General features: G+C 41.4%; 3 protein-coding genes and 2 pseudogenes across 7 annotated transcripts in view; all 5 read right to left on the bottom strand.

Moving 5' to 3' along the window:
* LOC113037348 (protocadherin gamma-A11-like) overlaps positions 1-14,790 on the bottom strand; it is a 108,903-nt pseudogene that overhangs the window by 74,669 nt on the left and 19,444 nt on the right.
* The window catches only part of LOC113037376 (protocadherin gamma-A11-like), a 105,832-nt pseudogene that overhangs the window by 74,673 nt on the left and 16,369 nt on the right, over positions 1-14,790 (bottom strand).
* LOC113037327 (protocadherin gamma-A12-like) overlaps positions 1-14,790 on the bottom strand; it is a 100,121-nt gene that overhangs the window by 74,676 nt on the left and 10,655 nt on the right. The window lies entirely within an intron of this gene.
* The window catches only part of LOC113036849 (protocadherin gamma-C5-like), a 276,532-nt gene that overhangs the window by 257,933 nt on the left and 3,809 nt on the right, over positions 1-14,790 (bottom strand). The window contains exon 1 of one of the 5 annotated variants that reach the window (XM_026193649.1): positions 11,922-14,649. The exons of 1 other annotated variant lie outside the window; for it this stretch is intronic. In XM_026193649.1, the coding sequence (XP_026049434.1) occupies positions 11,922-14,306 (2,385 nt within the window). In that variant the 5' untranslated portion in view covers positions 14,307-14,649. Of the gene's footprint in view, positions 1-245; positions 3,077-4,038; positions 6,901-11,921; positions 14,650-14,790 lie in introns of those variants that run through there. 3 more of the 5 variants (XM_026193765.1, XM_026193602.1, XM_026193619.1) reach the window with 3 other exon arrangements.
* Positions 6,963-10,437, bottom strand: LOC113037301 (protocadherin beta-15-like). The gene has a single exon (XM_026194242.1). It carries the CDS (start codon positions 10,224-10,226, stop codon positions 7,791-7,793), a length of 2,436 nt encoding a protein of 811 aa, XP_026050027.1. The 5' UTR covers positions 10,227-10,437; the 3' UTR covers positions 6,963-7,790.

The raw sequence follows: 14,790 nt of genomic DNA, 5'->3' as shown, positions 1-14,790 counted from the left end.
GATAAGAAGATTAAAAATATAATAATAATCGTTGAGTATTTTCTGACAATATGTTCTGGCAAGTTAATTGTGAATGGGGTGTTAACTAAACATTTGCCTTTGATGAATGTTAGTTAAGAACATTTGATATAATAGCATTTAAAAAAATGTAACTGAAATAGACGGTTGCTCGAAATTGGCAAATATCATGTAGAGATTGACATCACACGTTTCTCAAAAAGAAGCTTATTTCAGTCTTTTCTTACCTGGGGAGGGTCGTCCGACTCCCCAAACGCCTCGAGAAAATCTGATGGACTTTTCTTCAGAGTCTGATCAGCGGGCAGCGTGTTGTCATTGTATGATGTCACAAACTTAAAATCACTGGTTCTTGAACCTGTGGTCAGGTACGCGTCATAATTGTAAGTGCTGCGTAAAGTTCCTGTGCCATCAACATCTGCGTAATTAGGAGGGAGATAACCACTGGGGATGGCAACTGCTCCATCAAACAACAATCTTGGCTTTCTCCTGCGACAAAACCTCAAACCCAGGATGATGATGATGAAAGTCAGGAAAAATGTGGACACAGACACCAGCGCGATGATCAGATAAGAGGTCAGTTTGGAATTGCTCTCATTATAAGACAGATCCTTCAGTTCTGGTACCTCAGCCAAGTTATCAGAAATAACTAAATACATGGAACAGGTGGCAGACAGAGAGGGCTGTCCGTTATCTTTCACTGCCACTACAAGGTTCTGTTTCGTGCTGTCAGATTCAGAAATGTCCCGCTGTGTCCTGATCTCTCCGCTGTGGACACCAATAGTAAAAAGTCCCGGATCAGTGGATTTGACTATTTGATAGGACAGCCAGGCGTTCTGTCCGGAGTCAGCGTCCACCGCGATCACTTTGGACACCAGAGAGCCTCCGTGTGCAACTTTGGGGACCAGCTCGGTCATGAAGGAGTTGCCCTCCGGGGAGGGGTACAGGATCTGAGGAGAGTTGTCATTCACATCTGAGATGAACACACTCACGGTCACGTTGTTGCTTAGAGGAGGAGAACCGTTGTCTCTGGCCATCACGTGGACTTTGAAGCTCCTGAACTGTTCATAATCAAACGACCTCACAGCGTGGATCACACCCGTGTCTCCGTTCACAGACAGATAGGAGGACACCGGGGCACCGTTCACCTCACTAGCTAACAGAGAATAAACCACTGTACCGTTCTGTCTCCAGTCGGGGTCTCGAGCACTAACGGAACATAAAGTGGAGCCAGGTTTGTTATTCTCACTCACATATGCGCTGTACGACTGTTCCTCAAACACAGGTGGGTTGTCGTTGATGTCAGCTACAGATAACTGAACACTTTTAGAAGAGGACAGAGGTGGAGAGCCCTCGTCAGTGGCAGTGATTGTAATGTTGTAATCAGACACTAGTTCGCGGTCTAGTTGTCCTGTGGTCACCAGAGAATAATAGTTTTTAATAGACGGAACCAACTTAAAGGGGACACCCTGCTGGATGGAGCAGCGGACCTGTCCGTTATACTCAGAGTCTTTGTCCTGCACGTTAATGATGCCCACTTCTGTACCAGGCGGCACGTTCTCTGCAGGGGGGTTCATTAGTGACTTTATATATATTACTGGTGCATTGTCATTAACATCGGTGATATCGATCATTACTTTAGCGTCGGATGAAAGCCCATAACCATCTTTGGCCTCTATACGCATCTCATATTTTGAATTTGTCTCAAAATCAAGCATTCCTGTGACCTTTATCTCTCCTGTTTTACTGTCCAGTGAAAAAACCCTTTTAGCTTTTTCTGTGATGCGATTAAATTCGTACGACACCTCTCCGTTCACTCCTTCATCTGCATCAGTTGCGCTTACAATTACAACTAAAGTGTTAAGATTTGAATCTTCAGGTAGATTGGCTTTGTAAACGGCCTGGTCAAACACTGGCGCGTTATCGTTAGCATCCAACACAGTAACGTGTATAACGGCACTTCCTGACCTCTGTGGATTTCCACCATCGACTGCAGTCAGGATGAAATTTAAATCGTGCTCCTTTTCGCGGTCTAGCTCTTTATCTAGCACCAGCTCGATGCTCTTAGTCCCATCAGCATCTTCTCGAACAGATAAAACAAAATGGTCATTCTTTTGTAAACTGTATTCTTTGACTGCGTTCTGCCCAATATCTACATCATGTGCTTCATTGACGCGGTATCGAGCTCCTTTATCTGCTGATTCTCTTATTTCCAACTTAACTGTATCTTTGGGGAAAACTGGTGAATTGTCGTTTACATCCAGAATAAGCAGTGAAATACGGTGCAGCTCCAAAGGGCTCTCCACGACTAATTCAAATTTAAGCATGCACGAAAGCCTCTCCCCGCACAGCTCCTCCCTGTCAATCTTCTCCCTGATGACAAAATTTCCAGTCTTGAGGTCAATGTCGCAGTAATGCTGGTAGTTTTCCTCTGTATCAATCCGGGCTTTACGAGTGAACAATTTTGCTACTTCCAGGCCGAGATCCTTGGCAATATTCCCAACAATGGATCCCGGTCTCATCTCCTCCGGTGCAGAATAGCTTAGGTCCGCAGCGGTTATCTCGAAAAACAGAGCAAAACCGAACACAAAACAGAGCGAGGCTTGTCTTTTTAGGGCCATTTTTTCACCCAAAATGACACGAATACAAAAATGCCCCTTCCGCTGGGAATATTACACAAAGTAATAACAAAACAGCGTATACCGCGACTACAACAATGGTAGCTCTAGTTTTAGACTAATATCTTCGTTGGTAGTGGGTGGGGAATTGAACCTCTTCACATCTGCTAGTGAGCAGCGACGCTGTGAGTTAATTTGAGATATTACAAATAAACATGTTATAAGCTAGTATAAAATGCCACAGTTACAGCCACAACGACCACCGTAATCGTTTTGTTGCCAATTTTAATTCACAAAAGAAACCGATTTTTCCTGCAAGTTTGGACTTTGATTTTGTGTTAAAGTACAAAAAAGCACAAAGTTTCATTCAGCACCACAGACAGCGCTTCAAGGGTGAGGAAAAGACATACATACTTCCCTCATTTAAATTTTCTGAAAGTGACAACATGATGGACTTTTCTAAAAACACATTAAAATAACACTAGTCCTATATTTTTAAAAAGCAAATATTTATTGGAGAATCTAAAGTCCCGCAAAAGAAAAAAACAGGATGTTTAATCATAAGGCACAGAAAATGAGTGAAAGAAATTTTTAACGAAGAATACAAGAATAATAATTTCATTTAGTCTATTGTTTGATGATTAAAAAACGCCTGGAACTACAACATCTAATAGGCGTTTGCAGTAGACACACAATTTACACGGACAAAATTAATCAATATTCTAAGTGGTCTTGAAATTAGAGAGAGAATTTGTTTATTTTTCCATTAATTAAGTAAATGTGACGTGTGTTAAACGTAGTTAGTAAACATCACTTAACAACAGTTTCTATAAATGTACTAAAATTATTTTTTAAAACATTTCATCTGTAGCATAAGTACAAGTTTAACGAGCTCGTGATTACACGAATTACATTCAAAATATCAAACTGACTAGTGGAACTTCACATCTAACAGCAAGCAATGGACTTATTAGGCACACTGTCCTACAGAGAATTAACTGATAATTAAATTGATAAATGTTATTGACCACTCAGTATTTCAGAATGTCAATTTGTGATGACTGACAATTTTCACTTAAACATGACTAAAGTTATAATTCAACAAGTTGCAGACAAGTAATAATCGTAAAATATTTTTTAATCATTTAATATCTTTTTAAAATGGCAAAAGCCAGTAAAATAACTGCATAACTAGTGACATTTGGAAACAAAACGTGCACATCAGTCACTTCAAAAGGGCTGTGCCAAAAAAAAGGAATATCAAGAAAATGCGTGCCAGTGAATGCCTTCCTATGAATCAACACCTCTAAAAGGTTTAAAAACTGAGAAGAAAGTAGCTGAAGTGCATAACATTACACTGCAACGTTAAATTAGATTATTTAAAAAAAAAAAAAACATGTCCTACCTCTACAGACTCATCTGGATTATCAAACATTTCAGCAAAGTCTGATGGACTTTTCTTCAGAGTCTGGTCAGCAGGCAGCGTGTTGTCATTGTACGATGTCACAAACTTAAAGTCACTGGTTCTAGATCCCGTGGTCAGGTACGCGTCATAATTGTAAGTGCTGCGTAAAGTTCCTGTGCCATCAACATCTGCGTAATTAGGAGGGAGATAACCGCTGGGGATGGCAACTGCTCCGTCAAACAACAGTCTGGGCTTTCTCCTGCGACAAAACCTCAAACCCAGGATGATGATGATGAAAGTCAGAAAAAACGTAGACACAGACACCAGCGCGATGATCAGATAAGAGGTCAGTTTGGAATTGCTCTCATTATAAGACAGATCCTTCAGTTCTGGCACCTCAGCCAAGTTATCAGAAATAAGTAAATACATGGAACAGGTGGCAGACAGAGAGGTCTGTCCGTTATCTTTCACTGCCACTACAAGGTTCTGTTTCATGCTGTCAGATTCAGAAATGTCCCGCTGTGTCCTGATCTCTCCGCTGTGGACACCAATAGTAAAAAGTCCCGGATCAGTGGATTTGACTATTTGATAGGACAGCCAAGCGTTCTGTCCGGAGTCCGCGTCCACCGCGATCACTTTGGACACCAGAGAGCCTCCGTGTGCAGCTTTGGGGACCAGCTCGGTCATGAAGGAGTTGCCCTCCGGGGAGGGGTACAGGATCTGAGGAGAGTTGTCATTCACATCTGAGATGAACACACTCACGGTCACGTTGCTGCTGAGAGGAGGAGAACCGTTGTCTCTGGCCATCACGTGGACTTTGAAGCTCCTGAACTGTTCATAATCAAACGACCTCACAGAGTGGATCACACCCGTGTCTCCGTTCACAGACAGATACGAGGACACCGGGGCACCGTTCACCTCACCAGCTAACAGAGAATAAACCACTGTACCGTTCTGTCTCCAGTCGGGGTCTCGAGCACTAACGGAACATAAAGTGGAGCCAGGTTTGTTATTCTCACTCACATATGCGCTGTACGATTGTTCCTCAAACACAGGTGGGTTGTCGTTGATGTCAGCTACAGATAACTGAACACTTTTAGAAGAGGACAGAGGTGGAGAGCCCTCGTCAGTGGCAGTGATTGTAATGTTGTAATCAGACACTAGTTCGCGGTCTAGTTGTCCTGTGGTCACCAGAGAATAATAGTTTTTAATAGAAGGAACCAACTTAAAGGGGACACCCTGCTGGATGGAGCAGCGGACCTGTCCATTATTCTCAGAGTCTTTGTCCTGCACGTTAATGATGCCCACCTCTGTACCAGGCGGCACGTTCTCTGCAGGGGGGTTCATTAGTGACTTTATATATATTACTGGTGCATTGTCATTAACATCGGTGATATCGATCATTACTTTAGCGTCGGATGAAAGCCCATAACCATCTTTGGCCTCTATACGCATCTCATATTTTGAATTTGTCTCAAAATCAAGCATTCCTGTGACCTTTATCTCTCCTGTTTTACTGTCCAGTGAAAAAACCCTTTTAGCTCTTTCTGTGATGCGATTAAATTCGTACGACACCTCTCCGTTCACTCCTTCATCTGCATCAGTTGCGCTTACAATTACAACTAAAGTGTTAAGATTTGAATTTTCAGGTAGATTGGCTTTGTAAACGGCCTGGTCAAACACTGGCGCGTTATCGTTAGCATCCAACACAGTAACGTGTATAACGGCACTTCCTGACCTCTGTGGATTTCCACCATCGACTGCAGTCAGGATGAAATTTAAATCGTGCTCCTTTTCGCGGTCTAGCTCTTTATCTAGCACCAGCTCGATGCTCTTAGTCCCATCAGCATCTTCTCGAACAGATAAAACAAAATGGTCATTCTTTTGTAAACTGTATTCTTTGACTGCGTTCTGCCCAATATCTACATCATGTGCTTCATTGACGCGGTATCGAGCTCCTTTAACTGCTGATTCTCCTATTTCCAACTTAACTGTATCTTTGGGGAAAACTGGTGAATTGTCGTTTACATCCAGAATAAGCAGTGAAATACGGTGCAGCTCCAAAGGGCTCTCCACGACTAATTCAAATTTAAGCATGCACGAAAGCCTCTCCCCGCACAGCTCCTCCCTGTCAATCTTCTCCCTGATGACAAAATTTCCAGTCTTGAGGTCAATGTCGCAGTAATGCTGGTAGTTTTCCTCTGTATCAATCCGGGCTTTACGAGTGAACAATTTTGCTACTTCCAGGCCGAGATCCTTGGCAATATTCCCAACAATGGATCCCGGTCTCATCTCCTCCGGTGCAGAATAGCTGAGGTCCGCAGCGGTTATCTCGAAAAACAGAGCAAAACCGAACACAAAACAGAGCGAGGCTTGTCTTTTTAGGGCCATTTTTTCACCCAAAATGACACGAATACAAAAATGCCCCTTCCGCTGGGAATATTACACAAAGTAATAACAAAACAGCGTATACCGCGACTACAACAATGGTAGCTCTAGTTTTAGACTAATATCTTCGTTGGTAGTGGGTGGGGAATTGAACCTCTTCACATCTGCTAGTGAGCAGCGACGCTGTGAGTTAATTTGAGATATTACAAATAAACATGTTATAAGCTAGTATAAAATGCCACAGTTACAGCCACAACGACCACCGTAATCGTTTTGTTGCCAATTTTAATTCACAAAAGAAACCGATTTTTCCTGCAAGTTTGGACTTTGATTTTGTGTTAAAGTACAAAAAAGCACAAAGTTTCATTCAGCACCACAGACAGCGCTTAAAGGGTGAAGAAAAGACATACATACTTCCCTCATTTAAATTTTCTGAAAGTGACAACATGATGGACTTTTCTAAAAACACATTAAAATAACACTAGTTCTATATTTTTAAAAAACAAATATTTATTGGAGAATCTAAAGTCCCGCAAAAGAAAAAAACAGGGTGTTTAATCATAGGGCATAGAAAATGAGTGAAAGAAATTTTTAACGAAGAATAAAAGAATAATAATTTCATTTAGTCTATTGTTTGATGATTAAAAAACGCCTGGAACTACAACCTCTAATAGGCGTTTGCAGTAGACACACAATTTACACGGACAAAATTAATCAATATTCTAAGTGGTCTTGAAATTTGAGAGAGAATTTGTTTATTTTTCCATTAATTAAGTAAATGTGACGTGTGTTAAACGTAGTTAGTAAACATCACTTAACAACAGTTTCTATAAATGTACTAAAATTATTTTTTAAAACATTTCATCTGTAGCATAAGTACAAGTTTAACGAGCTCGTGATTACACGAATTACATTCAAAATATCAAACTGACTAGTGGAACTTCACATCTAACAGCAAGCAATGGACGTATTAGGCACACTGTCCTACAGAGAATTAACTGATAATTAAATTGATAAATGTTATTGACCACTCAGTATTTCAGAATGTCAATTTGTGATGACTGACAATTTTCACTTAAACATGACTAAAGTTATAATTCAACAAGTTGCAGACAAGTAATAATCGTAAAATATTTTTTAATCATTTAATATCTTTTTAAAATGGCAAAAGCCAGTAAAATAACTGCATAACTAGTGACATTTGGAAACAAAACGTGCACATCAGTCACTTCAAAAGGGCTGTGCCAAAAAAAGGAATATCAAGAAAATGCGTGCCAGTGAATGCCTTCCTATGAATCAACACCTCTAAAAGGTTTAAAAACTGAGAAGAAAGTAGCTGAAGTGCATAACATTACACTGCAACGTTAAATTAGATTATTTAAAAAAAAAACATGTCCTACCTCTACAGACTCATCTGGATTATCAAACATTTCAGCAAAGTCTGATGGACTTTTCTTCAGAGTCTGGTCAGCAGGCAGCGTGTTGTCATTGTACGATGTCACAAACTTAAAGTCACTGGTTCTTGAACCTGTGGTCAGGTACGCATCATAATTGTAAGCGCTGTGTAAAGTTCCTGTGCCATCAACATCTGCGTAATTAGGAGGGAGATAACCGCTGGGGATGGCCACTGCTCCGTCAAACAACAGTCTGGGCTTTCTCCTGCGACAAAACCTCAAACCCAGGATGATGATGATGAAAGTCAGAAAAAACGTGGACACAGACACCAGCGCGATGATCAGATAAGAGGTCAGTTTGGAATTGCTCTCATTATAAGACAGATCCTTCAGTTCTGGCACCTCAGCCAAGTTATCAGAAATAAGTAAATACATGGAACAGGTGGCAGACAGAGAGGGCTGTCCGTTATCTTTCACTGCCACTACAAGGTTCTGTTTCATGCTGTCAGATTCAGAAATGTCCCGGTGTGTCCTGATCTCTCCGCTGTGGACACCAATGGTAAAAAGTCCCGGATCAGTGGATTTGACTATTTGATAGGACAGCCAGGCGTTCTGTCCTGAGTCTGCGTCCACCGCGATCACTTTGGACACCAGAGAGCCTCCGTGTGCAGCTTTGGGGACCAGCTCGGTCATGAAGGAGTTGCCCTCCAGGGAGGGATACAGGATCTGAGGAGAGTTGTCATTCACATCTGAGATGAACACACTCACGGTCACGTTGCTGCTGAGTGGAGGAGAACCATTGTCTCTGGCCATCACGTGGACTTTAAAACTCCTGAACTGTTCATAATCAAACGACCTCACAGCGTGGATCACACCCGTGTCTCCGTTCACAGACAGATAGGAGGACACCGGGGCACCGTTCACCTCACCAGCTAACAGAGAATAAACCACTGTACCGTTCTGTCTCCAGTCGGGGTCTCGAGCACTAACGGAACATAAAGTGGAGCCCGGTTTGTTATTCTCACTCACATATGCGCTGTACGACTGTTCCTCGAACACAGGTGGGTTGTCGTTGATGTCAGCTACAGATAACTGAACACTTTTAGAAGAGGACAGAGGTGGAGAGCCCTCGTCAGTGGCAGTGATTGTAATGTTGTAATCGGACACTAGTTCGCGGTCCAGTTGTCCCGTGGTGACCAGAGAATAATAGTTTTTAATAGACGGAACCAACTTAAAGGGGACACCCTGCTGGATGGAGCAGCGGACCTGTCCGTTATTCCCAGAGTCTTTGTCCTGCACGTTAATGATTCCCACCTCTGTACCAGGTGACGCGTTCTCGGGTATGGAGTTAGATAGTGATTTTAAACTAATCCCAGGTGGGTTGTCATTTACATCTGACAGCTCAATTATTACTTTTGAGTCTGAGGTAAGACCATATCCGTCTTTAGCATCTACACGCATTTCATAAACGGACTCTTCTTCAAAATCCAAAGGTCCGATTACCTTTATTTCTCCTGTGATGTGATTTAAATCAAATGCTCTTCTGCCAGTCTCTGATATACGACTTAGCTCATAAGTCACCTTACCATTTAGACCTTCATCTGCATCAGTTGCAGCCACTTTAACCACTACAGTATATAAAGGAGAATTTTCAGGAAGACTGGCTTTATACACAGGTTGACTAAAAACCGGAGCGTTATCGTTAGCGTCTAAGACAATTACATGCACGGTAGTCGTGCCACTTCTTTTAGGACTGCCCCCATCCAATGCAGTAAGCAGTAATCGGAATTCCCGCTGTTCCTCGCGATCCAATTCCTTTTGCAACACTAGTTCAGCAAATCTGCCTCCATCTAATTTAGTCTGCATTTTCAGCACTAGATAACTGTTAGTCTGCAACACATATCTTTGAACAGCGTTTTGTCCAATATCGAGATCGTGTGCTTCCAAAATACGGAAACGGGATCCCTTTACAGCCAATTCATTGATTTCTATTTTTATTTCGTCTTTCGCAAAAACAGGTTGATTGTCATTGATATCTTGTATTTGTAATGAAATTCGATGTAACACAAGTGGCGCCTCTAAGACCAATTCAGATTTGAGGATGCAAGATGCCTTTTCGCCACAAAGAGCCTCTCTATCAATCCTCTCAGCTACAATTAAATCGCCAGTGCTTGGATTTATGTCACAATACCGTTTACGGTTCAGATCGCTGTCAATGCGGGCCTTTCGAACAGATAATTCCCCCACGTTCAGTCCGAGGTCCCTTGCTACATTTCCTATGACAGATCCGGTCTTCATTTCCTCGGGAAAAGAATAGCTCACATCTCCATAGCCGAAGAGAAAGGATTGAAGAAAGAAAGCAAAGCTGTATAGCAGGCCCGCCACCGAATTTCTACTGTGTGCCATCTTTGGACAAAAAATACAAAGAAAAACACTCGAAAACGTTTAACAGTCCAAACTGTATCAGTGCGACAACAAGTGCGCTCTTTTCACATCAGTTATAATCGAAAATATTTCCAGAGAATGGTGGACAAAAGCACACCCAAAGGGACAGTTTGACAATGACAAGACTGCATTAACACTAACAAACCAAGAGCTATGGATGGAGGTATGTTTCCACTGCTGGTAAACAGCGACCCTCTGAGTTCATATGCGTTGTCTGCAAGTTAAATATTTCACGTGCAGACAACGCATTGATTTCCTTTATGACCACAGCACACACAGCACACTTCTTAAAAAAAAAAAGGGGGGGGGGGGGGGTTACAGCTAAATGTATTGTCAATTTATATTTTAATACCGATCTGGGTAGGCAACATTTTTCGACTGGTAAAAACATTAATTACTAAAGAAAATTAGTAGTCCCAGTAACGTCCACGTTCAATTACCATTTCACTGGTGCGCATTCTCCCTAAAAAAATGGAAAATGCATAAGTAAAGTAAATACAAACATAAGCACTAATCTTCGGGTAGAGTAAGAAGTATAAAAACATGAAAAATCAACTTAAGAAGCTTTAAATATCATCCACAAATCACAAGCCAGGGCAAATATTCATCAGAGAAATAAAATGAATGACAATATTGAGCTTAATCAAGTGTTTTCCTAATTCGTGAGGGTCCATTTATCAGTACGGGCAAATGTAACCTCATTGGAAAGGAAATAACCCATGATTACTATTGAGAATTACCATCTGAATAATACCGTAGATTTTAAAAACAACAAGCATTCTTGTACTGTAAGTGAATCTCTAAAGGACAGGGTGATGACACTTTTTCAACCTGGTGGAAGGTTATGAAGTCCATGGAAAGGTGAGTGTTTGTTACTTTGTTGTTTTTTAATTTGTTGAGTTAAGGACCTAAGAAAACCAAACAAACAGCAATTTGAACTTTAACATGTCAATCTGAATTATGATAGTTCATATATCAGCAATATCTTCTGCATAGAATTTTGTGCTTTTGATATCTATTACTAACTTCTATTAACAGTATAATGCCAGAGAAAGACTCCATCACTTTGGAGTCTCTCTCTGGCATTATATGGTTAATACATCTTTTGAAATGGGAAAAGTTCATTTCTAATTCTGGACTTGGAAAAAGTAAAACCTGACAAATAAAGTCAATTCTTTTTCCATTTCTATAGCCGAATGTTTTTTTCTTAATTATCATTCCCCTAAATCTTTCTATTGTGTAATGAATTGCAGCTTCTAATACACGTGCTGAAGTTCATAGTTCAGAAGAGAAAATTAAAATGCATTATAGTGACATAAAAATAGATTTAAGGACACTGTTTCTACTAAGGCAGTATCTGACTACAATATGACTGCTTTCATTAATATTAAATGAAATAAAATATATGGAATTAAAAACCTAAAAAAGATTCCGAATATCTATACAAGAAAGTTTGATTGGTTAAGGTGCAAATTTATCCCCAACAGATTTATAAATTTAACGCCAGTAAGTAAGTCATACCTCTAGAGACGCATCTGATTCTTCAAATGCATCAGCAAAATCTGATGGACTTCAAAGACAATACTATAAATGTAAAAACTTAAAGACATAACAAAACACTGCGATTTTGATAACCCAGTTATTTCAGCATCCTACCTCTATTGGAGTTTCGAGATCTTCAAACGCATCAGCAAAGTCTGATGGACTTTTCTTCAGAGTCTGGTCAGCAGGCAGCGTGTTGTCATTGTATGATGTCACAAACTTAAAGTCACTGGTTCTTGAACCTGTGGTCAGGTATGCATCATAATTGTAAGTGCTGCGTAAAGTTCCTGTGCCATCAACATCTGCGTAATTAGGAGGGAGATAACCACTGGGGATGGCAACTGCTCCATCAAACAACAGTCTGGGCTTTCTCCTGCGACAAAACCTCAAACCCAGGATGATGATGATGAAAGTCAGAAAAAACATAGACATAGACACCAGCGCGATGATCAGATAAGAGGTCAGTTTGGAATTCTTCTCATCATAAGACAGATCTTTCAGTTCTGGCACCTCCGCCAAGTTATCAGAAATTAGTAAATACATGGAACAGGTGGCAGACAGAGAGGGCTGTCCGTTATCTTTCACTGCCACTACAAGGTTCTGTTTCATGCTGTCAGATTCAGAAATGTCTCGCTGTGTCCTGATCTCTCCGCTGTGGACACCAATGGTAAAAAGTCCCGGATCAGTGGATTTGAATATATGATAGGACAGCCAGGCGTTCTGTCCAGAGTCCGCGTCCACCGCGATCACTTTGGACACCAGAGAGCCTCCGTGTGCAGCTTTGGGGACCAGCTCGGTCATGAAGGAGTTGCCCTCCAGGGAGGGATACAGGATCTGAGGAGAGTTGTCATTCACATCTGAGATGAACACACTCACGGTCACGTTGCTGCTGAGTGGAGGAGAACCGTTGTCTCTGGCCATCACGTGGACTTTAAAACTCCTGAACTGTTCATAATCAAACGACCTCACAGCATGGATCACACCCGTGTCTCCGTTCACAGACAGATAGGAGGACACCGGGGCACCGTTCACCTCACCAGCTAACAGAGAATAAACCACTGTACCGTTCTGTCTCCAGTCGGGGTCTCGAGCACTAACGGAACATAAAGTGGAGCCAGGTTTGTTATTCTCACTCACATATGCGCTGTACAACTGCTTATCAAACACAGGTGGGTTGTCGTTGATGTCAGCTACAGATAACTGAACACTTTTAGAAGAGGACAGTGGTGGAGAGCCCTCGTCAGTGGCAGTGATTGTAATGTTGTAATCAGACACTAGTTCACGGTCCAGTTTCCCTGTGGTCACCAGAGAATAATAGTTTTTAATAGAAGGAACCAACTTAAAGGGGACACCCTGCTGAATGGAGCAGCGGACCTGTCCATTATATTCAGAGTCTCTGTCCTGCACGTTAATGATGCCCACCTCTGTACCAGGTGGCACATTCTCAGGTATGGGATTTGACAGTGTCTTCAGGTATATAAATGGTGTATTATCATTTACATCAGTCACATCTATTAAAACTCTAGCATAAGATGTTAGTCCTAAACCATCTTTGGCTTTTACCCTCATTTCAAAAAAACTTCTTTCTTCATAGTCAATTACACCAGTTACTTTAATTTCTCCCGTTTTGGAATCAATGGAAAATACATTTATGTCGTTGTCAGACACATGGCCAAACTGATATGCTACATCTCCATTCACTCCTTCGTCTGCATCTGTGGCACTGACTTTAATCACTGTTGTATCTAAAGGAGAGTTTTCAGGCAGACTGGCTTTATAAACGGCCTGGCTGAACTCTGGGGCGTTATCATTAGCATCCAGCACAGTGACGTGTATGGCTACGGTACCGGATCTCTGAGGAGATCCACCGTCCAAAGCTGTGAGGAGTAAATTAATCTCCTTTTGTTTCTCTCGATCAAGTTTATTCTGTAGAACAAGTTCAACTCTATTGCTATCAACAGCCAGAATAAAGTTGTCGTTCTTATGTAGGCTGTATCTTTGCACATCATTTTGACCAATATCTGCGTCATGGGCCTCTTCAATTGAGAAGCGGTTACCCTTCTCTGCTGACTCGCTTATTTCCATTCTTATCAAATTTTCGTTAAATTGCGGTGCATTGTCGTTCACATCTTGAATATGCAGACTTACATGGTGAAGCTCCAAAGGATTTTCTAACACCAGATCTACTTTTAGAACACAAGAAGGTTTCTTCCCGCAAAGGCTTTCCCTGTCAATTCTCTCCGATGTGATCAAATCTCCGGTTCTCATATTAATTTCACAGTACCTTTTCCGAGATCCTTCAAAATCAACACGGGCTTGTCGTGAAGCTAAGGTTCCAAAATTAACACTGAGGTCCTTCGCGACGTTTCCAATGACATAGTCTCGTTTCATTTCTTCTGGAATAGAGTAACTCAGGTCCCCATAAACCAGGCGCAGCGTTACAACAAACAAAGCAGACCGGAGAATCAGTCTTAACCCTGAAAATCCTTTGTCTCCCATCCTGATACAAAAACGTGACCGCAGTGCTTCTGATGCACTTTCCAGAGCAAAAACAACAACGTGATTCGTAAACGATTCAACAATCCAAAGTGTAATATCACGATGAAACACGGAGAAACATGTCTGCAAACGTAACTGGTTCTCAGGCAATTACAGTCGACATCTGTGTAGTAGCAGTGGGTGGAGTGGTGTGTGTGTCAGTGTGCTATCAGCCAACAGCGACACCACGAGTTGCCTTTTATCCTCACACTAGGTGATTAAATATGTTTGTCGATGTCTGAAAACACAAGTCATGTTCACTTATCGTTAAATAAACGTTGAATTGGTGTTTCAAAACACAAGCTAATTGAAAACACCAAAACTACGAGAAATCGCTAACTAAAAGAAAAAAAATAGTGTTTCACGATTTACTGATGACAATTAACATCATAGCACTTGTGCATGAAGAACAGTAACAAGTACCTCCCCAGTAACCATTTTATAA

The sequence above is a fragment of the Astatotilapia calliptera genome, chromosome 2 (assembly GCF_900246225.1).
Source record: "Astatotilapia calliptera chromosome 2, fAstCal1.2, whole genome shotgun sequence".
NCBI classification, from domain to species: Eukaryota; Metazoa; Chordata; class Actinopteri; order Cichliformes; family Cichlidae; genus Astatotilapia; species Astatotilapia calliptera.
Note: the sequence above shows the minus strand (reverse complement) of the source record. Positions and strands in the feature narration are given on the sequence as shown.

Coding starts and splice junctions, on each gene's coding strand:
- LOC113037301 (XM_026194242.1), bottom strand. CDS start 10,226: ATGGCACACAGTAGAAATTCGGTGGCGGGCCTGCTATACAGCTTTGCT.